This window comes from Protopterus annectens, chromosome 7.part0 (assembly GCF_019279795.1).
Source record: "Protopterus annectens isolate FY-2018-M chromosome 7.part0, PAN1.0, whole genome shotgun sequence".
Taxonomy (NCBI): Eukaryota; Metazoa; Chordata; order Ceratodontiformes; family Protopteridae; genus Protopterus; species Protopterus annectens.
This window is the reverse complement of record NC_056739.1, coordinates 1,019,461,626-1,019,488,816: the sequence shown is the minus strand read 5'-3', so window position 1 is coordinate 1,019,488,816 and position 27,191 is coordinate 1,019,461,626. Positions and strand designations below refer to the sequence as shown.

Genomic DNA, 27,191 nt, shown 5'->3' with positions numbered 1-27,191 from the left:
TACATAAAATCAGTACACTTTGCACGTAATACATTAAATTCTATAAAATGATAACATCATAGAATGTAAAACCGTATAAACAACACATTAATACATCAATACATAAATCAAAGCAGCAACAATATTAGGAGACAGGAATGTCCTTACATAACATATAAAAGTTACAGTAAACTGGATTAGAAATGGCTTAACGCTGACTTGTAGTAGAATAAGCAGAGTGTGCTGTTTAGAGCTGACAAGTCGGAGAGAAAAGGTGTAAAACATTCTTTCAACAGGTTGCATCGCATTTAGTGCCAAGATTATGTTTAGTGTATTATTCTGCCATGTGTTTTCAAATGGTTTTATTATGATACAACTGAGGTACTTGAATTTTGCATGATACCTCTACTGAGCACGATTGTACAAATTAAGTCATTCACACCTGCATCTATTTCTGTTTAACATCCATAGCTCCTTTGTGAAACTGCAGCTGAGATGCCAGCTGCTGTTTCTTTCTTAGTTTGCGTATTTTTACACTTCTATTAATATTTTCCTAACTTAGTGAGCTACCTGTTGTATCATGGCGAGTGAAAGAAGACTACAGTGTCACTGTCTCAGTATGATGTACTACACTGGAGGTATTGCTAGTTTGTTTAGGACTGTACAAGTATGCAGTATTTCCAGAATTTCATTCAAATTGACAACTCCAAGTAACTTATAAACTGCTGCACAGTATCTTCTGGAACCTTAGATGAGGATGATTTAATTTACGTAATTATTCAAAATTTGTTTACTGAAGTAGATACTGAAGGAAGCTGTTTCTGGCACTTGCACTGTAAATTTTACATCATGAGAGAGGGTTTTTACTTTAACTATGCATATAGGCAGAACTTTTCATATTGCTATTATCATCTCAAAAGCACATACCCAGAAAGGAATTCGTTTCCATCATTTTAAAGCTTAAATGTGACTGAACAAAAGTAGTGCTGATACTGTGTGTCTAGGCTGAAAATTGTTTGTGAAAATGTAGAGAAAATACAAGTTATTTATACATTATGATAAGTTACTCTATCAATAAAAATACTTTTTTAAATGGATTGGCTTTTATCATTTCAAAGAACAGATCTGATAAGAAGCAGGACATCCATGGTAACCAGTAGGACTAACAGATTTAGGTTCATAGGTAGGTACTAGGTTATCTGCCCGAGGGCATTAATAAGCCTAGCCAGAGTGTGTCAGCTTTCGCCGCTCCATTGATTAATTAACTGAGCCTCTGTCAAGAAAAGCCAATGAAGTGATCCTGGGGGTGTATTTTCTGTTACCTATCCACTCATCAAAGTTTCTCTTGAAAAGTGTTAGTGAGAGGCTCTGTCTAATGTAGTTAGGAATTTTGTTCCAAAGCATGGGGAGTCTCGGTGACAGGAATCTATCCCTCCAGCATGTTCTATTTATTGTTGTGGTGAGTTTTAGCTCACTAGAGCGAGTGGCTCGCAGTGACTTGGATTTCTTTAGGTGGAGCATGTCCATCAATTCTGAGTTGGACATGGCTTTGTAAGGCAGGCAGAGATCACCTCTGAGTAAGCGATATGCCACTGAGTACAGCTGGAGTTCTTCCAGTCGGGCTGCATAGGACATATGTTTGAGGCCAGTAATCCTCTTGGTTAGGTACTTTTGTGGTCTTTCCAGCTGTTGGAAGTGTCTTGTGAGGTACATCCCAAATGGAGCATTGTAGTCTATGATGGGTCTGATGAGTGACGAGTAGTGGGGCACTATAACCTCTTTATTTCTAGATGCGAACCCTTTAGTAATTAGATGGGCTACATAGAAGGATTTCCTAACTACTATTACAGTATGATTGTCAAAGGAGAGATTACTATCTACCTGGGTCCCCAGATCTCTTATTACCTTTTCTGTATTAAGGGGGCTGCCACCTATGTGGTAATTCATGGGTGTTTTGTTTTTGCCAAACGGGATGACTATGCATTTTTTAGCATTTAGCTTGAGACCATGACTTTGGCACCAGGTGTCCATCTCAGTAAAGCCCTTTTGGAGAATGTCCATGTCAGCCGGAGAGTCGATTATGGCTCCCAGTTTGCAGTCATCAACGAACTTGGTTAGCCATAGTCCTCCTGTGTTTGCCTGTACCTCTGAGAAGTATATGCTGAACAGTAGGGGTCCCAGGACCAAGCCTTGTGGGACACCACTTGTGACTGGTTTAGAGTCAGACCTGGAGCCCACTATTCTTGATGTGTGAGTTCTGTCTGTAAGCCAGTTGGCAACCCATCTCATGACATAGGGGTTTATGTTCAGGCTGATGAGTTTTTCTATAATTTCCAAGTAGGAAATGGTGTCAAAAGCCTTGGTGAGGTCAAGGTAGGCTGTCTGAACCACCTTCCCCTCATCTATGGCCTTGGTGACTTTCTCGAAGAAGTCAACCAGGTTTAGTAGGCATGATCTGCCTTTTACAAAGCCAAACTGGGTCAGAACAAGTGTTTGGAGGTTCCCAATTTCTTTGTTAATGTGTTCCTTGATTTGTTAGCAAGTGGGACATCCTTGGTAACCTGTTGGACACCCGTGGTAAACAATAGGGCTAACAGATCTGATAACAAGTGGGACATCCTTAGTAACCAGTAGGCCTATGTTCTACAGGCACTAAGACCTCTTCGCACCTGAATTCCTCAGAGGTTTTCTGTCTTATGCTCCTTTGTTCTTTGTGTTCTTTCCTGGTACCTTCCTGTATCACTTTAGTAATGGGTGCTAACCCTAAATCTAACTCTGCCCCTTCTCCAAACCCTAACCCTTACCATCACTAAAGCCTTCCTGCACTGCCACTTCACAAAACGGACTCAGACACACAAACGTACACAAACACTACTACATCTATCCCCTAACCTAACATTTACCCTTACCCTAAAATACACAAACTCGCACACAAACACACAACACCCATCCTTCACTTATCTCCAGCCCTAACCCTAACTCTCTCACACACACACACTCACACACACACGCATGCGTGCGTACGCATACACACACACTCTCTCTCTCCCCAACCCCACTTACCTGAATCAACATTTTGTACCACAGACATATTTACCATTCGGTCATCGATACTGTCAACATTAAATCACACCCCTGCGTTTGTCAAACAAACATACGTTCATTCAAATGCAGAAACGCAGGGGACCCATAGATATATATATATATATATATATATATATATATATATATATATATATATATATATATAAATGTATGTGTGTGTGTAAGCAAGTTATCACTTTGTTCATGTACTTCTTGTCTTGATCTTATACATGTCTGCATTTTCAACTGATGACTTAAATGCTTTAATATTTTTATATGGTATTTGTGTTTGCCACTGATTTTACGATTATGTTAGTGTTTATTATCTAATAGAATAATGTTAATGTTACAGGCTGTGATTTTCTAGGTTTTGCTGATATTGTTTTGGAGTTATTTATTTATTGACATTTGATTACTGGGAAAGTCTGACTCGGTAGTGTCTATTTTCAGCCGTGACGGGGGGGCTCTTCAAAGTATTACAAAAACATTTTTAAGAATAATATTTTTACAGTCTTCAAAAATAATGCAAAAGCATCTACAGTTTAAATAATTATACCGAATTAGACATAATTTGACAACGTTGGTGAAATTAGTTTCAACTTGCATGACAATGATTTAATATTTAAAGAAATTTTAGCCAATTTAGAGAACTTAATGGTAATTTAATATAATACAAAAAGGAACAGCAATGTGAAGTGAGAAGAATCAGGGTTGTGGCATATTTAGAGAGTCAGGGGGAAGTAATTGATTGAAGTAAGGAAGTGAGTGGAGAAGGGAGTAAGGAGGTGTAGGGTATAAAGAGGTACTTGCTCATGTTTAGAGATGTAGTTTAGCTTGTGGTTGAGAAGAATAGAGCTAGATTTTGGCTAGCAAGTCTTTCAGAATGGTTTTAAAGAACTGGAGGGAGAATATTGACCTGATGGACATAGGTAAGTTGTTCTAACCCTTAGCATCTTGGTATGAATACAGACCAAGCCCAGCAGATTTGATAGGTTTGTGGACAGAAGGGTGTTTTTGGTCATTGTATCATAATGACTAACTGGGGACATAGTTATGTTGAATGTTATTTATTGCTGGACAAGTAGATGGATGCTGGATAATTTTATAGGTGGTAAGAAGGTGTGTTGACAGGGTAGTTCTAACGAATTTAGGCTTTTTAGTGCCGCAGTAGTACATCAGTTAGCGTTGTTGCCTCACAGCAACAGGTTCTCTGGTTCAATTCTTGGCTGGAGCTCCTTCTGTGTGGAGTCTGCATGTCCTCCCAGCAGTTGAATGAATTTAAAGACATGCAGGTAGGTGCGTGTGTGGTTGTGCCTTCCTTGAAGGTTGGGCGCCGGTTTGGCAACTCGACACTGTAAAAATTCACTGGCAATCATTAGCGGACCATAGTTCTGTTGTGGCGACCCCTAACTGGGAAAAGCCAAAAGACAGTGCTATATATTGGTGGGTTCTGAAACAGGTATTTCTTGCAAATTTAGCCAATGCTATACCATTTTTCAAGTTTTACTTTTTGTCATGGCTGGTGATTACTAAGAATGGGAGTACCATAAAGTAGTGAGAGGAAGAGATAAGTAGTGAAAAATGTAGTTTTAGTTGCACTGGAGAGAGAGCTTTTAGTTCTATAAAGCATCCATAATTTTTGTTGATTTTTTTGTACAGATTTGTATATGCACGTTGAATGTAAGATTATCATCCACTGTCATCCCTAAAACTTTTGTATGAGAAGTGACTTCAGTGGTTGTATTACTAACAGAGGGGATTTTAAATTGTGTATTTCTTCAGCAAGGGATTTGGGGGGGGGGGGTAGTAGATTTTTTTAGGAAGGTTGAGCATCAGTTGTGATTTGCAAAGCCATGTTTCAGTGGATGTTAAAAGCTTCCTGAGTAATTTTTTGGAGATGTGCCAGGTTGCCTGATGTGCATCTGACTGTGGCGTCATCCATATATTGTATTAGCAAGGCCTGTTGTGTTGATGTGTGGACAGTGATGGTGAGAATGTTGAAGAGGTGGAGACCAAGGATAAAGCCTTGTGGTACACCGGTGGTGACTGAGAGGTATGTTATAGAGGGTGGAATGCCATTTTGCAGACTGATACCTATTGGACAAATAACATTTGAACCATAGAAGGGTGGGCTGAGATAGACCTAGTGAGAACATTTGAAGTAGAAGTTTTGCTGTGACAAACTGTGTCAAAGGCTTTACTCAAGTCTAGAAATAATTAGGAGACTAGTTTGTCATTATTTCAAGCTTTATTGATGGTATCTGTAAAAATGTATACGTGCAGTGTTAGTACTACGGGAGGGATGGAAGCAGTGTTGTGTGTGGGATAGGAGTTCTTCCTGCAGGAGTTAATTTAGCTGTTATTTTGAATACAGTTTTCATATATTTTGGAGGGGGGGATAAAATTGCTACAGGTCTAAAGTTAGTGATGTCTGTTGAATTTCCTCCATTGTGTTGAGGAATGATACGTGTTGCATGGGAAGTTTTTTGAAAATGGGATTTCTCAGCAGGACGTTTCCATTTAACATGCACACATAAATAAGGAAGTAAAACAGGTGGGAGCTGCTTTGAGCAAGAGAGTCCTGATTAACATTTACATATGGCACTCAATGAAAGAGTCAGTTGTTCCTGGTTAACATTTGCATATGCCACTCTAATCAGGCTAATAAAGTGAGAACCATTATCTCATAGATTGTATATGTACATTGATTCTGCTTGAAAACCTCAAGGACAAAGCATGTTAAAAGTAAACAGTAAAAAAGAAGAAAGAAATAACTCCCTGAGCAGTCTTAATAGGAAGGGTTTCTATTAAGGCCACTGGATAGTCATCTTCCAGTGGCAGCAAAACTACCAAACCATATAGCTTTGAAATCAAGTATCCTTTATAGAAATATTTTCTTTACAGGGCCATCTGCAGGTGTCTGTTCTTTTGTTCTTGTTATAATTTAATTTGCTTAATGGACTGAGTTTTGTTTAGAAGCAAATTATTTGATTCATAATAAATCCATGAACTGAGTTAAATTGCATCAGTAGGACATAAAAAAGTTAACAATGAGCCATATGGACTTCAACAGTAAAACAAAAAGAACAAACATTTGTTTTGCAAGGGGGTGCTGCTCTTCCTAGTATCCCTGCTTCTCTAGATATACTGCCTCCAAGACTGCTCACCCTTAGGGTAAGGGGCAACCTTTTTACCATCAAGATTGCTTATTCTCATTCAGGAAACTGCCTGCTTTCTTGACAGAACTGAGATTCGATTAAACCTGTTGAGAAATACCCATTCTGATTAAATTCACAATGAGGAAATACCTGCCTCCCATCCAAAGTAAATCCATCTAACCAACCATGAAAATGCTGCACTGTACAAGTTGCAGCATTAGTAGAGCTCCAGTCAGATACCACAAGCACTACACACATTAGAAGACATCCCCAGACACACACACACAGCAAGTGTACAAACCAGAAATATGTACGTGTATAGACCTAGTGGTAACACTTTGGAGGCTCCCACAAGGTGCATTGGTTGCCACACCATACTGACATTCCCATCAGAATTTTCCAGTCTTTCCCATGAGGTTTGATCCTTTCACTTGTAGCCAGAAGTGGTCCTGATCTTCTCCAGTACTGAGCCTCAACAGACCATATCTTGTCAGACCTACTACACATTTGCAAGTCCAGTAGGAGCATAAACAGCCACTCAGGAGATCCAAATCTGTTTTGCAACATAAATAAAACATGTTGGTGGAATAGATATGTATCACTGAGAATGCCACTTCTTTGGAATCACCTTCCCCTTCACATAAAACAAAGAACTTTTCTTAAACTATTCAAACATAATCTGGAGGAATGGATGGGTATCGGTAAAGTTGCCTGTATCCCTCATGGATAGGGGCAGCATGTAAATGTTTTGCTCATCTCTGATATACTCATACTTAAAATATAAGGGGTAAAAACGTCATGGGGATATATAGCTAGGCTTCTAAAATCCTCAGAAATGAATAGCCTGCAAAGTACTAATGAACCAACATCCATACTTTAAGTATATATCATTAACAAAAGCTTGTCTGTCTAACACCCACAAAAGTTACATTTTAGTTGCATTTTATGCAGTTTCAGTAGCCCACCAAAGTATCTGCCTGACAGATATTCATTCATATATTACACATGGTCCATCTCACTAACATCTGTTTCACATTAGCGCCATTTAACTAACTTTGTTTTTAACCTGTTATGTGAACTGGCCCTCTCCATGATGCAACAAGGCAAAGATAAAATCAACATCTGGTACTTAATGAATGTCCCCAGTTCACTGTACATCTGGGTGCTATGACTAAATATGTGCAATTCGCAGCATATCTTGATATTTACTGTACTTAACACTCTCTAGTTCACTCCACATCTTGGTAACTACTGTACATACATAGTTACTAAGTCTGTAGTCCAGGGAACCATTGAGGAGTCTAGCCCAAATTCCCGGTTGCCCTCAAGCACTATTTGGTTAAGTGACTTGCTCAAGGTAACACATTAAACAAATGATACCGTCCAATTCACTGCAAATCTGAGTACTTACTGAATGTCCTCCAATTTACTGCATGCCTTAATACCTTCATAATGCCCACTTAATTCACTGCATACTGGGCTGTTATTAAATGCTCTCTTATTCATTGCACATCTGGATACTTACTGAAGACACTCCAATGCAGTGCAGGCCTGATTCACTGCACACCTGAATAATTACTGAACACCTTCCAGTTCACCACACATCTGGTGTCCCACAACTTAGGCCACTGCTCATCTATCCAGTCATGACTAAGTACCACATGACTCATGGCCATTAACTCTGGAATGTTCTACTACGTCTGCTCCCAGTATGCTAGCCTTTACTGTACTGCCCTTAATATAATGGTCCTGTCTTCTAATGCTTCTAACCCTTGTTTATGACTTAACTTGCTATATTCAGCCACTCATAATTTTTTTTCTCTTTGCTCATTTTGTATTATTTTGACAACCACAAATGTTTTAGCTTACTTGTGTTTGCATGTTTATCCTTAAAGCAGCTGTAATTATTGTATTACCTTTTAAGGCTGTTCTCCTCACAATATAAATATTATTTTGTTTAGACAGCTTACTGTGGCAGGTCTCTCTGTTTTTATTTTCTTATCTTTTGAGCCCAAATCCTAACTATAAAGAACCACAGAGGTCGGCTCACCTATCTGATTATCAGTTTAATAAACAGGTGCTCTAAACAGAGAGTCCTGGAAGTTTAAAAGAATAAGTTATAAGCACTTCTACATTAATAACCTGTGTTTGGAATAAATGTCATCGTCTAGTGACTTTTTTACTGCAAGTTCTTTTACGAGATGAAAGATTTTGCTCACTTAAAATATAGCGTACCTGCAAGAGGTGATCTTGACTCATTACTCAGTTGTTTAAGAATCCATAAACCAATTGATGAAGTAAGCCCAATGTAACAGACCAGTAACCACTTAGCAGGAAATGCAGTGTAGTATCCAAGGACCATGCAACAAGAGATGTTTTCTTTCACCAAAAGAACTAATGTTTAAAAACAAAGAAGACAGGTTTGAGCGCTTATGTCTAATCCAGGTATCATCAGAATCTCATCAACATCAGTTCTTTAAGAATATGTAGTGTTGTATGTTATGCAAAATGTGCTGCAATTTTTTTGACATATATATATATATATATATATATATATATATATACCAGTTGTTAATATCAGGGAAAGTCAAGGATAGTTCTGTCAACTATGATTTTATATTAATTGATGATTCTTGGAAATAGATTTGTAGGCACATAACTCTTTGTGAAATAAAAATGATTTTCCAAGGTGGGACAGGGTTATGTCTGCAGTTCTGGCATTAGATAACCTCATTTGGAATACTTTTTCATTTTAAGGGAAAGGAAATAGACCCCACTGTTTTTACTGGACTTGGTTCATTTAAGGATGAAATTCTTACCATGTTGTGTGTTGATGAAAGCTATTGAATATGTTTTTGTTCTAGACATACCATAGCCTTCCTAGTGGATAAAAAAATAAATATTTTAATTTTATTTAATGAATATCCATCTGAAATGCTAATGATTACAGTTGTCTGTATTCAACAGTGTAACAATAATTTCTATGATGTTTACTCTTTCAGCTCAAGCTCTGATATTTTCTGGGATTTAGAAGAGGAGGAGAAACTTGCTTTACTGAAAGACAAGTAAGTCAGTGGAAGTAAATACTATAATCATAAGAGTTATCATACAGTATCTATAATCATTGCTAGAAACATTGATATATTTACCCAGAACCCCTTTTACATGAGTATGTGTACACATATACATGTGTGTGTGTATGTATATATATATATATATATATGTGTGTGTGTGTGTGTGTGTGTGTGTCTGTATATATATATATATATATATATATATATATATATATATATATATAATAGATATAAAATTATTCTAAAGTATTCTGAAATCCACATTCTGGTTATGCATAATTTTTGTTTCATCTACATTTTTGAATACTACACATATATTAGTAGCTTTACACCCCTGCATTTCTTCACCTTGTCACTGTTTACAAAATGATGTGTCGAAAATAGTAAATAGCACAGCATGCCCTCATTTCTCTCTTTGTAATTAATCATGTTCCCTTGGATGCAGCTCAGCCCTCATTTTGCAGAATATCCTTGACTTTGCCTTATATTTTTCTGTCCTTAGTGCATTTTTCTGATTTGCTGTTAAATCCCTGAAAATTACAAGCAGTCTCTAATGGCAGGCATTAGAGTTTCATGGTTTTTATTTTTCAGAAACTTCATAGTGATGCAGAATCTGTTGTTTTGTTAACTTTTTGAGTGAGTTAGAGTAATGATTAACATTGCTTGTTATTTTGGACCTTTGCATCCACCTCTATTTCTGATTCCTGAGCAAGGAAGTTGATAGCAGTGCTTCCTTGTCAACTTTCCTTCTGAAAAAGTACAGGTAGGCTTTTATGTTCCGAATGTACTATAGTATAAAGATGCATTGTTTTACAGTATCATTTTATTTCTGTTTGATGTAAAGTTTTAATGGATAGACACCATCGACACACCGTTGAGTGTTTAAGTAGTACATGTACTGACAGGATGAGTAGATAGATGTTTCTTACATGATTTACCACTCTAACTGGAAGGGGCACAGCATATGCAGCATTACTGCATCTCTGTTCCAGATGGTATCTGTGCCATGTGTCTAAAGCAGACTATGAGGTATGAGCCTCCCTTGATATTTATCAGTAGGCATTCCAGTTGACAAACATCATCAACATCATTTACAAAATAGACTTTTGTTTCCTGGGTGGCTGTTACATTTTGCTTGACACAGTAAAAATGAAAAGTGCCAGTTCATAAGCTTCAGTGCCTATAAATCTCCACAGCTTCTAGCGTTACAGTCTGAAGGCAAAAGGTACATTCTACAGCAACAGGCAACTATGTCTTCTGTTCAGTCGCTGAAAGGTTTGGAGAAATGTCGACAGTCTTAGGTAAAATAAGCCTTTTGAGATCCTTGTCATCCACTACATAAAACTTTCGAGCTCATGATTTCAAGGGTATATATTTAAACATCTAACACCTCCACCCCCTTATCTCCCACTTCCCTTACAACTGTAAGTGAAACACTTCCCTCCCTTTTTCTGTAAGAAAATGCCTGTAAAGCAAATTGATAAACAGGCTTTCCTGATCATGGTGAACCTGAATTTGATGGTATATTCTCTCTATTCTTCAATTCATTTAAGTGATAGAGGAGATTAAGTGGAAAATAAGACACTGATGCAAACGGGCACTGCCACCAGTAGTTGATAATGGACTGCCCTCCCTTGGAACACACTGGCCATGGAGATTAAGATTATCCTTTTACATCTGATCCTGTTACAGAGGAATTGGCACTGTTTAAGAGAGATGGAATCACTGTGGACAGGGCCTGGAATATAATAAGAAATATAAACTATTTAGAAAGGATGAAGTAAGTTAAGGGGATAAACGCCGCAGTATGCCTGAAGGATTGGAACCTATGCTCATCAGCTGCAGTAAGTGAAGGGGATAAACGCTGCAGTATGCCTGAAGGATTGGAACCTATGCTCAACAGCTGCAGTGCATAAAAATAAATAGCTGAGATGTTCCCAAGTCTGGAAGGAGTAGATTGTGTGGATTGCCTTACTTTGTAAGATCAAAGCTTATGTAAAATGGTAAAAGACTTAAAATGAAATAATCTCAGTAGGGAAAACAATGAGAGCTCTAATAGTAATAATGAACCTTAACCTTTAGGCACTTAACTGGAAAATATTGACTTCAAGAGAATGAAAAATATCTAATAGTAATAATGAACCTTAACCTTTAGGCACTTAACTGGAAAATATTGACTTCAAGAGAATGAAAAATATGGCTTGTTGAAGTGTCTGATAAAGATTTGGCTTCAGTAGATGGTGAGGATTCATGACATTTAGGGAGTTGGATGGTGTACTAGACTTACTTCTCCAGAGCAAGGAGAAGATCAGAGAAGAAGTCCAAAAGTTATTGCAGAAGAACAAACATTCTCCTCTTTGTCAGTAAAATGTAGTTTTATTTTATCATTTTTTTCTTAGTTCTGTCATACACCCGGTAGAGCATATAACAAAAGTTTAAAACTGCATTCAGAGTACAAGTTGCTACTTGTAGACATTGAAGTTGAGGAATATGATGGACAACAAGACCTGAAGTCAGTGAACAGGAAGGTAAGGAGCAATGCAGAAAGGTTGGAAAAATGTTGAAGGTTGAGAAAATATGGAGATATATTACAGTGGAAGTGCAGCAGAGTTTGAGTGTATCAGAAGTGAAAACTTAAGAGAAGGGACAGCTGACTTGACTGAAAGAGAGGATATGAATGTAGCTTTTTAATGTAAGAGGGCTGCTTATATGAAGACATGGACTGCATATTGGTAGGAAATTATGAGGAAGGTTAAGACTGCGTGGAAGACCACTGGCAGTGAGTAGGAAAGGTTTTTTTTTTGAATGTGTTGATGAGTGCAGAAGGACTTAACCACAAATGAGACTTTTGGAAGTTGATGAGAATAGTTTGTCTTACAGTTTAATTCAGAAGATTAAAGCTATAATCAGCTGATGAATTCCATTTTATAGTCTTGTATTTGAGTAAGTCATTTAACCAAACAGTGCCCCTTAGTTATTTTCCCCCATATTTTTTGGCTCCTTACAGTTGACCAGCAGCTGCTTCCAAGGCCTGTTGTCATCCACCAGGTCTGGAGTCCCCCCCCCCCCACTAACTCAGACCCATAGTAATAGCTGGTGAGGAGATTGAGATCCCTGGTACAGCATGATATTGCAGCTGAAGAGTGTTTTTCGATGCCCTACCTTTCCCTCCCCTTGAGTATACTCGTACAATATATGACCAGATGTGGAATGGTGCATGCTCTTGTATCATCCTGCCTCTGCAGCAACTCAGCCAGTGTCCCCACTTCTATAAGGAAGACGCCTTCTGTGTGTTCTCAGGCCCTGCTAGGGATCAGCCATGAGGGTCTCCTGAGTTTGTGCCCTTCCTATGCAGATGGACACCTTTATCTTCCCCTTGCTAGTGCCTTAGTTGACTGAGCTGGTAATCAAACTTGGCTACCTGTGTGCAGTAATAGTTGGTGATTTACTAATTAGAGGTGATGGTGAAGCAGAGCATGACAGAAACCTCCGGAAAGTTCTGGACGGAGCACGTGAATTGAATTCAAAGCTCAATCCTCTAAAGCGCAAATTCAGACTACCAGAAGTTACTTATGTAGGTCATTTGTTTACCAGTGCAGGCTTACGACCAGACCCTTCTAAACAAGCAGCCATTATTGAAATGCCAGCTCCAGACGATGTCTAAGCCCTACAGCATTTTCTTGGTATGGTTAACTATTTGGGCAAATTTATCCCTGACTTTATTGAGTTATAAGCAACTTTACAAGAGCTGATACATAAAAATGTTGCCTAGTGATGGTTAGAACAACACCAGAGAGCATCTGATAACCTCAGAAAGCAAATTGCCATCCCTCCTACATCAAGGTACTATGATGTCCACAAACCAGTAGTTCTTTCCTGTGATGCTTCAAAGATTCGTCTCGGTGCAGTTATTCTTCAAGAGGGCAGACCTGTTGCCTATACATCTGAAACCCTTACCCAGACTGAGATGCACTATGCTGAAGTTGAGAAGGAACTTCTGGCAATTGTGTTCGCATGTTTGAAGTTATATCTATGGCTGAGCTATTAAATTGAAACTGACCATCAACCTCTAGTCACTATTTTAAAGAAGCCTATGCATTCAGATCCAGCAAGACTACAAAGAATGATGCTTCTATTACAAAAGTATAATTTCAAAATGGCCTATACAAAAGGCAGAGTTCTTTATCTGGCTGATACCCTATCCAGATCGCCCAGAAATACCATGGAACAGCTTGATGCAGAGAATTTTGACTTTGATGTCATGGAAGTGTGTAATTTTTTTTTTACCACAAGACTTGATGAGCAAAGAGATCATACAAAGACTGATCCTATTTTGCATAAGCTCAACCACTTCATCAGTGTAGGATGGCCATCAAAGCAATCCTATGTACTGCCAGAAGTACAACCTTATTTTCCATATAGAGATGAGATACTGATGGAAGATGGTATCATTTTCAAAGGTCCAAAAGTTATTGTTCCTACTTCCTTACGACATGAATACATTCAGATTTTACATCTTGGCCACCCAAGTTCCGATTCTACCAAAAGAAAGGCTAGAGGACTAGTATTTTGGCCTTCTCTATTGAAAGATGTTGATAAAGTGCTTTCTTCTTGTTCAGCGTGTAACAGTACTAAGCTGCATTTACAAAAAGAGCCACTTCAGCCAAGCCAAATTCCTGAACTACCTTGGTCAAGAGTAGCAACGAACATATCTGAGTGGAACAATCAGCATTACTTAGTGTTGGTAGACTCTTATTCAAACTGGTTTGAGATCGATTTGCTACCTAACATCCAGTGCTTTTATTAATAAGATGAAGCATCATTTCTCAGTTCATGGTAGTCCACACAAAGTTATTTCTGACAACACAACAATACTGAGTTTACCAGTCAGTTGTTTCAGAGATTTGCAAAAGAGTGGGACTTTATCCATGTTACTAGTAGTCCTGAATACCCACAGTCAAACAGTCTTGCTGAACATGCAGTACAGAGTGCAAAGCAATTACTAAAGAGGTCAAAGCGCGACAATACTGATATCTTCTTGAATTTACTTAATCTCAGGAATACACCCCATGACAACTTACTTGGCTTGCCTGCTCAGCGACTTCTATCTTTGCAAACCAGAACAACCTTGCGTATCAGTTCTAGTTTGTTGGTGCCTAATGCTAAAAACAACAAAGCAATCAACTCCCAACTTTTAAAGAAGCGTTCTTCTTAGAAGTCCAGCTATGATAAAACAAACAGATTTCTTCATCCGTTAAAAGGAGGAGAGACAGTGAGGATGCAAATGGTGAAAGGCTTTGATAGAATTGGTCAAGTGAGAGGTATATGTGCCGAGCCAAAATCCTACTTAGTGGAATCTAAGGGTATAGAATACAGGAGAAGCCACAGACATCTTCTTTGTGTATAAGAAACGATATCGCAGCATCGTACCTGTAATACAGACTCTAGCTCTCAGAGTAACCCTGGCAATGGTCATACCGAAGAACATGTCTCTGTATCCATTCCCATTCTTGATGATGTCCCAGTTGTCCCCAAAGTTGAACATTCCTTGAAGACAGTCCATGTTGCTAGATCCAATTCTGACTTTTATGTTATATGATCAGATCGTATTTTTAGACCTAGTGTAAAATACACAGCAACCTGGACATTATTGTTTTATATGTGTCTGATTTTGTATGATTGCATGTCAAAGAATTAGTTGTGTATAACTGCATGTCAAAAGATCATTTCTGTACAATTGCATGTTATTGAATACTATCATTTGATGTACGAGCTATTTCTCAAAGAGGGAGGATGTAGAACAGAGCGTGTGCTGTACCTTTAAGAAGCATTTCCGGATGTAAGCACATGCATATAAATAGTGAGCATGTACAGACAGCAATGCCATTTTGAGAGAACAGCCAGAGTGTTAACATGTATGAGTGTAGTAGTCATTTTATTTAAGTTTAAGTTAAAAGCCTCATCCCTGATGTGTTTGTGTGCAATAAAGCTGCTTGAACTGAACACACAACCACTTGTCTGTTTTATCCTGATCGGACGAGCGACAGATTTGATGTCTGTAACTCAAATGTGTGTCTTTATTTAGTGACTTCAGTCCTGAATGACTTGCCAGAAAACCACAAATTTTATGAGGAACAGATCAAATATATGAGGCAAAAATCTGGACATTCCCCAAAAATCTGAACAGTTGAGAGGTATGCTGCCATGTAGCCCATTTCTTCCTGCAGTGATTGCCGTATTTGCCCATTCATCCCCCATAACAAGACTCAGGTGGTAGGGAGTGGGCCAACTAACTGGACTTGTGGGGTGACCTCCCCTTCCCTTATGGTGGATCACTGGGCTCCTCTAAAAAAAGAAGTTTAAAGGTTAAGAGTGATATTCTGTATTTGCTCTTCTGCATTTTCGGGGGGGGGGGGGTTCAGTATAGCAGCACTTTTACGAGTGCCAGTATTTCATTGGAGAACCACTGTAGACTGCCCCACTGTTTTTGTGTTTATGACCATGTGAAGTATATTACAACTTTTATAGAAAGATAAACTTAGCTTCTGGCCACTAGCTGTGAGGGTATCACCTTTGTTATGTCAGAAAGCGATTAACAAGGTTATCTTTTCAGAATCTGAAGCATATCTGTGGCAGTCAGTGCAGTACATAGTTGTTTCATTTATAGCCAAAATACATTGTCATATGTTGGGGCTGTATGCCTCTGTCTGGAAATCACAATTGTCTGTCTCATAGCTATACATATTCCAACTTAATTATGTTTTTTGTGCTATGGCCACATTATAGCATGGGAGATCCAACAGATAGAAACAGACTTTATCAGCTATCATAACAACATGAGAAGTTCAAAAGCAAACAGAAAATCAAAAATAAAAAACAAGTTAACCATGGCAAGTCAAAAAGTAACTTTACTACTCAAGGTAAATATAGAGTAATGACGCATTTTTGTTCTTCACTCTTGTCAGAACTTCATCAGAACTACAACAATGTTCTGACAATGTTGAAGAATGAATTTGCTCGATTCTTGTCTATTTATATTACCTATTAAAGCTCCTTTTTTACTTGCTACCGTCAACGGCTTTTTTCTTTTGTTACTTTCTCAGTTTTGAATTCCTCTTCTGTTTCTTTAGTTGTTTCTGCTTTGTTTCTGATGTGAAAGTTGTCATTCTTTAATGCTGACAAACCATTGCATTGTATCATTTGCATGCATCTTGAAAGTTCTCCAGTTTCCCCTCTGCTTTCACATAAATCTGAATGTTCTGCCTGCAACTGATCTGACACCTTTTGATGTTAAGTATTATTTGACAAAGTATTTAATACATTGGTTCTGGATTATGTACTCTACTATAGTTGAGCAGATGCTTGCAATTTCCTTGTATTACAAAACTTCTATTAAATGTATAATTCTGGAATGTATACGAGGTAATTAAAAACAGCAGCCACATGTAAATGTTCAGTGGAGTTAATGGGAACATTTTGGCATTGCTACCTCTTAGGGTCTGGGTTCAGATGGTATGCATTTATTTATCTCATTTATTTGTTTTTATTACCAGGCTATACATCTGGGTTGTGGATCATTTTCATAGGGATCCAGGAAGAAAATTTCTAAATAAATACAAGATGATCACAACTGAAATGAAAAGTAATCTTAAATTGCTAGTGGTTGCACAGTGAAATGTGAAACTGAGTGATAGTTTACTTGGGTGCACTAACATAGACTAGCAAAAGTACTTTTACACGAACTATGAGATGGGTAGAATTTGGTGAACTGTGAGAGATAGTATTCTGTAATTACTAGTGTACTGAATGGAGCGCTATGATTACATTCCATTACTGGGAAAAAGACAACCTAGTTGAGTGCTAACATAGCATGAGACTTGGTATTAACAGCGTTTTAAAAGGTGCTTAACAAGCACCTTTCTAAGCGCTGTTAATATCAGGTCTCACGACAATCATTGAATATTGCTACTGCTCGCTAAGGGCTTTTCCAGCTTTCAAAGCCACTAAACATTTTGCACTTTTTTTCTGTAAACAGTGGTATATGGAAAAAATAAAGGTCCATACGCTGCAAGGAATTATGATCAGGTCTCCAATAGTAATCCTCTATTATGTGTTCTTGACGTGGATGGTATCCATATCTTAAACGCACAATAATGTGGTAATGATCAGAGACTCGATCTTTTATCTTCTATACTTGCATAAGCTAATACAACAAATGCACTCTTACAATGTTGGAAGGAGTTTACACATTTAACAGTAGAGGTGCTTAAAAGCTTCTAAGCAGAAAGTTGCAGGCAGTTTGAGTTTTAGTTGGGCACTGATGTATATGCACATGCACAATATTAACAGTTTAATAATCAGTCATATACGAGATTTTATTAGTTCTGCATAATGGGAGCATATCAGGTAATTGAGCAGTTCAGCAAATCCTGTTAGGTAGCAAAAAGTGAAATTCAGCAGTGGTATTTGACAAGGTTTACTAAATGGCCAAGTAAAGTGTGTTTTTAAAGACTCAAAGAAGTTGTCATGCTGTTAGGGAGTTTGCTTCAGCAAAGACACTCACAATTTTAAATAGTGCCAAAGCTTTACTGTGTTGAATATAGTTCTTAAATGCATGCCATTAGTTTGTCCTAGTGGTTCTGGTTTTGCTGTGTCACTAGCAGTTTCTGTTGTATAAACATATACTTAATTATTGCTAGTGGATTTTCTTTGGTTTGGGGTACTGCAAATTCTGATCTACATTACAAAATGTGTACTTCTAATGTGAAGGCAGATGTGAAACACTGATTCTTCTCTTTCCGTATAGTTTCTTATTAAATCACAGAGTCCTTTAGTTTGCTGATGAAGCCAGATGTATCCTTTAACTGCATGATTAAAAGCAGTAGAGTCAAAACAATGAGCAGAAGAGTTTAACAGTAACCGACTCAGATAAAGCGTACTGCACACTTAGTCAGCATTCCCATCTTGTCCATTTAGCACCATCCGTAGCTGTGATGCATGTTTACTGAAACATCATGTTTTCAGTGCTGCACAGAAAATGACTCTGTTTTCTTTGGGTTATGGAAATGTTTTATACTAAAAGGTACAGTCCTCTGGTATTTCATTCTTCCCAAAAGATTTTAGAAAGTGCTTGTGATCCCTGATGCTCTTTATTGTGGAAACTTCTGGTATTCTCACGTCTTGTCTGCAGGTTGTGGATGATTCTTTCTAAGTTTTCTCTCATGTGTCAGGTTCAACAGGATTTTAACCGAATTCCATTTCCTGAGGATTCCCATCACCTGGAGAAGTCATCCCTGTCTTTATTTCAGACTACCACCTTTATTAGGATGGTATGGATTCTGAATTCTGCTAAGGTTAGAAAGGATGTAAAAGAGATTGATGTAAATTTAGAGGGAAGATTTGATGAAAAGAAATTACAGAGCAAAGAAGTAATAAAAAAGGTGGCAGTGGAAAAAGTGAAGGAGAAGAAGAAAAAGTTAGGATTGGAAAAGCAGGCAGAGATACCAAATTTAGGATTGGAAATGCAGGCAGAGATACCTAACATTTGTAGAGAATGTGTGTGTGTTTTTTTTTTTTCCCAGGGAGGAAAGTCGCCATGGCGACTGGACTTTGATTTGTCCTCTGACCAAGAGGAGGAGTTGACAGTGATGAGGAACATCGTGGTGAAATGGCTGACTTTGTCTATGACTTTTCTCGCTTTGTACAAGCTTAGTGACATTGGCAGGACAGGCTTGTAGTGGGATGTTTCGATGGGGACATTTTTACCTCATGTGGCATACTTGTCTTGGCTGCATTCTACCTTGCTCCCTCTTTAGCACCATTTGTTTTGGATGGCTCTCCCTAGGTGTTGAATTCTGAATGACTTAAACATATCACAACCCACTCTGATTTGTCTACATCAATTCCTCAAGGGCTATGCCATTAAGTAAAGCAAAGAGGACTGGGTCATAGTTGGGGTTTCATTCCTGTATGCCATGGAGCTGACACCTTCCATGATTTGGTAAATGTGTAGACCAACCAGTTCGTTAAAGAGATATAAGCCTCCTTTGAAAATTTTCTCTCTCTCTACGCTCTGGTCCAAATTTTATGACCCACATGCTATTTTGTTTGCTGTTTGAACTCCTTCATTTAGCAGAGTTGAAGCTTTGTTTTAGAATATGCCTTTACGTCCACTCATTTCATTTTATTTCTTACTCCATGCAGTTTTTATAGGAATTTTACACTGAAGCCTGTGACTTACAAGATGACATTACGGCTACTTTATCTACCCATTGTTTGGACTTTCACAAAGACTAACTCTCTCTCGTAATACCATAATTTCATCCACAGACATCTTAACTCATTACATCTGAGTGATGCCGCCGGGTGCATCCGCAGATGTTCATCGTGTTTCACTGCTGCAGTCATTACACTTGGGTTATCCTGCCGTCAGGCGGTCCCGCAGTTGGCCAGAGTTCCAAAGTCTTGGTCCGGTGTCGGTTGCTGTCGCCTCCTCCCTGTTGTCAGTGCGTCAAGGGTATATAAGATGCCATTTTCTTCAGTCTTTCTTGCCGTGCGGTGCCCAAAGCAAAAGTAGTTTGCAAGTGCCAGTCAGTCGACTCCGGAGATATCAAATTCGATTTTCAGAACCAAAGACTTCAATAAAGCTAAGTACCCCATTGGGGAAACTTTTTCTTTCCTCAGACCGATGTCAGTAAAAGTTAATAATTGTATTTCTTGTGGGAAGCAAATACCGCATAAGGATTTTCATTCTTACTGTATTCCATGCCTAGGCCCAGATCACGATGTCACTAGTTTTCGGTTTTGTGCTAGATTTAACAAACGCACTATTAAACGTCGGTTTGATTTTGCTCGCTATTACTTTGGTCAAAGATTTAATTATACCATGCCGTTGGAACAACTGATGACCGGAATTCACAAAAAACACAAAAACAAGGATAAGGACAGGCATCCGAGTCCCAAAACTGATGACAAAGCCTCTTCTAGGCCAGCCGCCAGTTCTCAGTGAGGTGCTTTCGCAGCCTCTGACACCCGCTACCTCAGAGTCATAGGCCGCTACTGACTCCCACGTGGAGGTGCCTAGGCCTCTGGATACTCAAGGTGTTGGGCCTACGGAGACTATCCCTTCAGATGGGTCTGGAGCCGCTGAGCAGGCATCGGCTTCTGTGAGTGTTTTCAGACCTTCACAACTTACCATTGCAACTACAGCCAAGTCTAAAACTACATTAAAGACAAAGAAGCAAGTACAGCATTCACCTGGACAGGCCTCCATGCCTAAAAAACAGATGCTCAAAATGGCCAAAGACTTAATTACTCTGATCAGGGGTTCCCATCCCCCTCCTGTTAAAAGGCCTAGGCCGGATACAGACTATGATTCCTCTGACCAGGTTTCTATACATTCTGATTCCTCTTCAGACCAGGGATACTGTTTACCCCCCTATGAGGACTCTGATGCTGAAGAATCAATTCCTTCAGCCTCTCCTCCTGACGATTACTCTTTTGGGGAAACTTTACTTACCATGAGGGAGCATTTCCATTGGGAGGGCCAGGATTACTCAGAATCCAAGAAAAAGCTCAGAGACTTTCTTTTATTGCCTCAGCACAGGCCCCTTGCTATTCCGCCAGTGTTAGATATTGTGGATGATGTGTTCTCTGAATCCAGTTTAAATCCTGATTCTTTACCCCCTGCTCCAGTCAAGCCAGACAGGTACTACAGAGTCCCTGACTCTCACAAACTTCGTTATAAAAACCCTGTTGCTGACCCAGAAACTATTTCCCAGGGTCCCAAAGGGCTAAAGGCTTCCACGGCTAAAAAGCCAGTTCCCTCTGACAGGGATTCTAGAGCATTAGACAGATGGGGGAAGAAAGTTTACACCTCTGCAACTTTAGCAGTGAGGGCTTTAAATTGCCAGTTTCACATGCTTAAATATCAACAATATTTACTGTCTCAGTTAAAACAGAAAATGATTACAAGTGCAGAACAAGCTGATTTTAAGGAAATGCAGGATTTATTGCATGCAGCTGAACAAGTGGGAAAGCATACTTTGCAATGTGGTTTTGATTCATTAGAAGCTTCTTGTAGAGCAACAGTTACAGGATCTGTGATTCGAAGGCATGCTTGGTTAAAAGAACAAAGTTTACCAGATCATGTTAAGGCAAAATTATTGGATGCTCCTTTACAGCAAGATATTTTATTTGGTGTTAAGGCAGAAGAGGTATTAAAGAAAATGGAAGATAAGGCAAAATCTATGCAAACAGTGAAGGATTTCTTACAGGTACAGCCACCTCGATTTAGCAGGAATTGGCCTACAAACAATTGGTCCTTTCCAGTGTCAGACAGGCCACAAAGAGGCAGATACAGATGCCCAAGAGGCAGATCTCAGCCCCGAGGCTTTACAGACCACGACAGTGGGGTGCTTCAACCACAAAAGGAGGTGAAGACAAGTCACAACCTTACAGGAAACAGTCCCAATGACGTCCCCCTTCCATTGCCAAGCTCTTCCCTTTTGTCAGCTCCCTTAGGGGGGAAACTAGCACTTTTTTCACAAAACTGGCAAGCAATCACCCAAGACAAATGGGTTCTGAATATTGTGTCTCAAGGTTACAGGTTCCACTTTCACACTTTACCAAGGCTAAAAGGAATGCCAGACCTGCCACAAAATCAATGGGCAGAGGCACAAAAGCAAATTACAGCCCTCATGGACATAAGAGCTATTCAAAAAGTGCCACAGCAGGAACAAGGACAAGGATTTTACTCAAGACTCTTCCTGGTCTCCAGAAAGGACAAAGCCTGGAGATCCATACTAGACCTTTCTACTCTAAATACTTACCTGGATGTTCTGAAATTCAAAATGTTGACACTACAGCAGCTCCTTCCCATGTTGGGCAAGAAAGCTTGGCTTGTTACTTTGGACCTCAAAGAGGCATACCTGCATGTCCCTATCAGACAAAATTGCAGAAGATACCTCAGATTCATAGCTGGTTCAATGCACTAGCAGTTCTCTGCACTGCCCTTTGGCTTATCTACTGCGCCCACGGTCTTCACAAAGTGCCTGGCACCAGTAATTGCATTTTGCAGACAAAAAGGAATTCAAATATATCCATACCTGGACGACTGCCTGATTCAAGCAGAGAGCAAGGACATTCTTCTAAAGCATCTGGCATTTGTAAAAAGGTTGCTAATTTGCCTAGGGTGCACAGTAAATGAAAAGAAGTCAAAACTAGTGCTCTCACAAGAGATAATATTCCTGGGTGCCAGCTTAAATACAATGGCCAGATGGCTTATCTCACGCCAGTCAAACAAGGACAACTGACTCAGTATTTTCAATTGATGGCAACAAAGTCCCAGCTCCCTGCAAGAAAAATTCTGCAGGCCTTGGGATTCATGGCATCCTGCATACTACTAATTCCATATGCCAGACTGCATATGAGGAAATTACAATGGTACCTAAAAAGTGTTTGGACTCAACACTCTCACAGCTTGGAAACAGTAATACCACTAATTCCCTGCCTACAACAGGAGTTTCGATGGTGGGCTCAGGCATGTCACCTCAACAAGGGTCAGCCTTTCACTCTTCCCACAGCCAGGCAGACTTTAACAACAGATGCTTTGGATTACGCCTGGGGAGCACACATGGCAAGAAAATGTATTCAGGGCAAATGGACCACAGACCAAATGCATCTTCACATCAATCAAAAAGAGATGTTGGCTGTACAAAATGCCCTAACAGCTTTCAAGGACCTTCTGCATCCAGGGCAATTATTATTAAAGCAGACAACACCACAGTAATGTGGTACATAAGCACGGGGGCACTCATTCTTATCCCCTATGCAGACAAGCCATGACCTTGTGGAACACAGCTCTAACTTATCAAGTTCATCTGCAAGCACAATTCCTGCCAGGAAAGAAAAATACTCTGGCAGACGACTTAAGCAGAAACATCGTGGATCCTCACTAGTGGAAATTAAATCCACAAGTCTTCAGCATGATAATGCAAAAATGGGGGTGCCCGGACATAGATCTTTTTGCCTCCCCACTGAATTGCCAGCTACAAAAATTCTGCACAAGGCCTTGTCACACAGGAGCATGGAAAGTGGATGCTCTTTCGTTCAGCTGGAAAAGCCTAAAAGTTTATGCCTTCCCACCACTGCCTCTCCTTTCAAATGTACTCCTAAAAGCCAGACAAGAAAAACCACAGATGACTCTGATTGCTCCAGACTGGCCACCCCAGCATTGGTACCCAATCTTAAAGAACTTAGCTCAAGGCCCACCTTGGATTTTGCCTCAAATTCCACACCTACTGACTCAACAAAACAATCAGATCCTGCACAGTCAGCTCAAAACCTTAAACCTGGCTGCATGGCAGATTCATTAGCCAAACAGACAAAACCTCTCTCTAAAGCTGTTATGGATGTAATTTTGGAGGCCAGGAGGCCTAGCACCAGGAAATCTTATTCAGAAAAGTGGAAGAGATTCTGTTCCTGGAACCAGGCTCAAAGCCTTGACCCTCTTGTCCCTAACATTCCTCAGATACTACAATACTTAACTGAGATGCTGGACAAAGGACTATCCTTCTCATCCATTAAGATCCACACCTCTGCCATCTCGACTCATTACAACACAGATCCTCCTATTTTCTCTCATCCATTGCTAAAGCAGTACCTCAGAGGGGATAAAAACATAAGACCACCCCGGAGAGCACCAACACCTACTTGGGACCTCAATTTTGTTTTGGAAAAGCTCACTTTACCTCCTTTTGAGCCAGCCAATTCAGCAGAATTAAAATATGTATCATGGAAAACTGCTCTGCTTCTGGCAATAACCTCAGCACGAAGAGTCTGAGTTACAGGCACTAATGGCAGTGGAGCCTTTCATTATTTTTCACCAAGACAGGGTTTCTTTAAGAACAAACCCTTCTTTTATGCCTAAGGTGGTATCCAGTGTGGCTCTTAAACAAACTATTCACTTGCCAACTTTTTATCCAAATCCCCAGAATAAAGGGGAGAGACTTCTACACTCCTTGGACATACACAGGCAATTACGCTTCTACTTGGACAAAACAAAAGCTTTCAGAAAAACTGAACAGTTGTTTGTATCATATGCTGCAGGATCACAGGGAAAGGCTATTTCAAAGCCGACCATTTCAAAGTGGATAGGACACTGTATTCGGTTCTGCTACACACAACATGGGAAGCCTGTACCTAGTAATATTAGACCACATTCCACCAGGGCAACTGCCACTTCTACTGCCTACCTTAGAGGAGTACCTACCAAAGACATTTTGGAAGCTGCAACTTGGAGTTCAGTGCACACCTTTACCAAGCATTACCGATTGCCTATTTATTCTAGATCCAGAGCTGGCTTTGCCACTGCAGTGCTGCAGGGTCTCATAGCCACACCAAATCCTCTATAGAACCAGCCACCCTGACTCAGCTTTGGGATTCAACCCAAGTGTAATGACTGCAGCAGTGAAACATGATAAACATAGTACAGTTTTGTACCTACCATAAATGTAGATGTTCGAGTGTCTTCACTGCTGCAGTCCTGGTTACCCACCTGCCATCCCGTGATTCTTAGCTGGGTCTTATCTATACCTTTCTACACTATACTACCTATGTGGTGTATTTGCTGGTTACTGAAGGTTTTGTTTTTACCTTATTGTATGTTTTGTAAGCAATATGTATTGCCTATCTTTTTGGGGGCACCTGACATCTGGGGCAAGAAAAACTGAAGAAAATGGCGTTGGCTGCTTCTTATATACCCCTGACGCACTGACGTCAGGGAGGAGGCAACAGCAACCGATGCCGGACCAAGACTTTGGAACTCTGGCCGACTGCAGGACCGCCTGACGGCAGGATAACCCAAGTGTAATGACTGCAGCAGTGAAGACACTCGAACATCTACATTTATGGTAGGTACAAAACTGTACTTTACCTCCTACTGATGCCTCTAGGCATCAAATACGGCTTGTTCATGTTTGCATTAATAATTCCAAACCATGCTATGTACAAGGTTTTAAAAGAGTTCATCTTAAAGCTTATACAATGGCAAACTCAACGACATTAATATTTGACTTCTGCATGTGCAGTTAAAGAGATATTAAGTGCTTTTTTTATTATATTAATTTATATAGATATAAATTTCACATTTTTCTAAATATCTCAACAATCAAGTAACACTGTCTGAACTCCTTAGCCTCGTATGAAAGCTCTCAGTTAGATGAATAAAATGCTGCTGACAATATGTGTGTAACTTCAGTGGTTGCTGAGATATTATAAGTTGTTTACAAAATATTACAAACATAATAGTTAACTATGTTTACTATCACTTATAACATTCAGTTTAAGATGTAGAACCTAAAGGACAGTACCACTGTAAAAACAGTTTGTGATTTTATACTTCTTTCATAACTCCTATGGTTCCAGAGATATGAACATTTGTTTGAAATGTGAGGACAGCACTTCATTCTGTCAAAAGGCTTAGGCTCCACCTATTCGAAGTTGCAGTGCAAATGTCCCGAGCTCCATTGGAGTGAATGAGTTAAGATGGCATTAAATAATTTCATTTCCCTTTGTTTTTTCATCCTTATGCATATAGGAGATCCTATTTTTTACAACTGAAGAGTTCAAACCCTTAGTCATGGTTCTTTCTAAAGGGTACCACACATTCAGGAAACAAAGAACCTGCTTGTTTCCTTGACCACTAATAAGATGGGTCCCCTACTGCTGGCAGACTGGTTCCTACTATATTACGTATAGATTGTGGCTGAAAAGGGTGCTTGGACCATTTCACATATCCAGCTATCAAATAAAATAAAAATACAAATCCTATTTCAGCATGTTAAAAGAGCTTTCACGAATGCTGTCAATGGTCATTTCACCAGAAGCGTGTCTACTTCTAGTGCAGAACAGGTTTCAGGAGCATATCTACCAGGGTCCCTTTCCTTTCATTGAATGGCTTTTAGGAATTTGAATTGTGCACAATGTATAGAGCCAATTAATTGCATGTTCATTGTTGGACTTGCCACCCTGTGGAACCCACCTGGAATGAAGAATGGTGGTGCTTTGTTTTTTTGGTTTTTTTTGTTGTGTTGTGAACTGACAAAATGCAGCATGCCAGAATATGTAGGCCCATCTGCTGTCGGAGTCTGCTTAGCTGCATGATTATTGATGCTCACAGTAAACAACAAATATTGGGGCTGTAGCCTAGGAGGAGGGTGTCCTTAGTAAGAGTCAAACTGTAGGTTATCCTGTCATCATTCTCTTCCTTATGATTGTATGATCCGTACCTCACAGGTAGTTTTGGGCATCACAATGCTTGGAAGTCTTCCAAAGAATTAGTCCATTGCAGAGGACCCCTTAAAATTAAATATAATAGATGAACACTCTCAGCTGATTTTGGAGATGGGCCCTTTGAAAAGATCAGCATTTTACCCCATCTCTCTCTCTCTTTCTCTCTGTTCATGTTTTCTTGGTGAAATTTCAGGTGAGATTTCAGTGGACATTTTGTCTTGGTGAAGTGTCCCTGTTTAGAAATTGTGTATCATTGGAGTTATATATTGCAGTCTCTTGCAGGTGGTTGAAGTGAGAGGGTCAAGAGTTTGAAACTTTTGGGGTCCACCATCCAAAACCTGATACATGGATACTCATATGGGCAAAAGAGGTATTTCACTGGCATGCCGCTGCAAATAGACAACTATAGAAAGTTTGATGAACCATGTGAGAGGAATTTCAATGGCTGACCTTAAGAGTCAATATTCTACCACATTTCCACATCCACCTTCCCTGTCAGCCTTTCTATTTTGATTCATGCCCTCTTGCATACCTGTTTGGCTTCCTTCTCCACCTCTTATTCCAGCAGTCAGTCCCATAGGTCAGCAGTCTACTACATGAAGAT

General features: G+C 39.4%; 1 protein-coding gene across 1 annotated transcript in view; it reads left to right on the top strand.

Annotated features, from left to right (window-relative positions):
- RAD18 (RAD18 E3 ubiquitin protein ligase) overlaps nucleotides 1-27,191 on the top strand; it is a gene marked incomplete in the record, with an annotated part of 1,469,636 nt that overhangs the window by 1,353,741 nt on the left and 88,704 nt on the right. Inside the window, 1 exon segment of the mRNA XM_044077569.1 lies at nucleotides 9,224-9,286. Within this exon segment, the coding sequence (XP_043933504.1) occupies nucleotides 9,224-9,286 (63 nt within the window).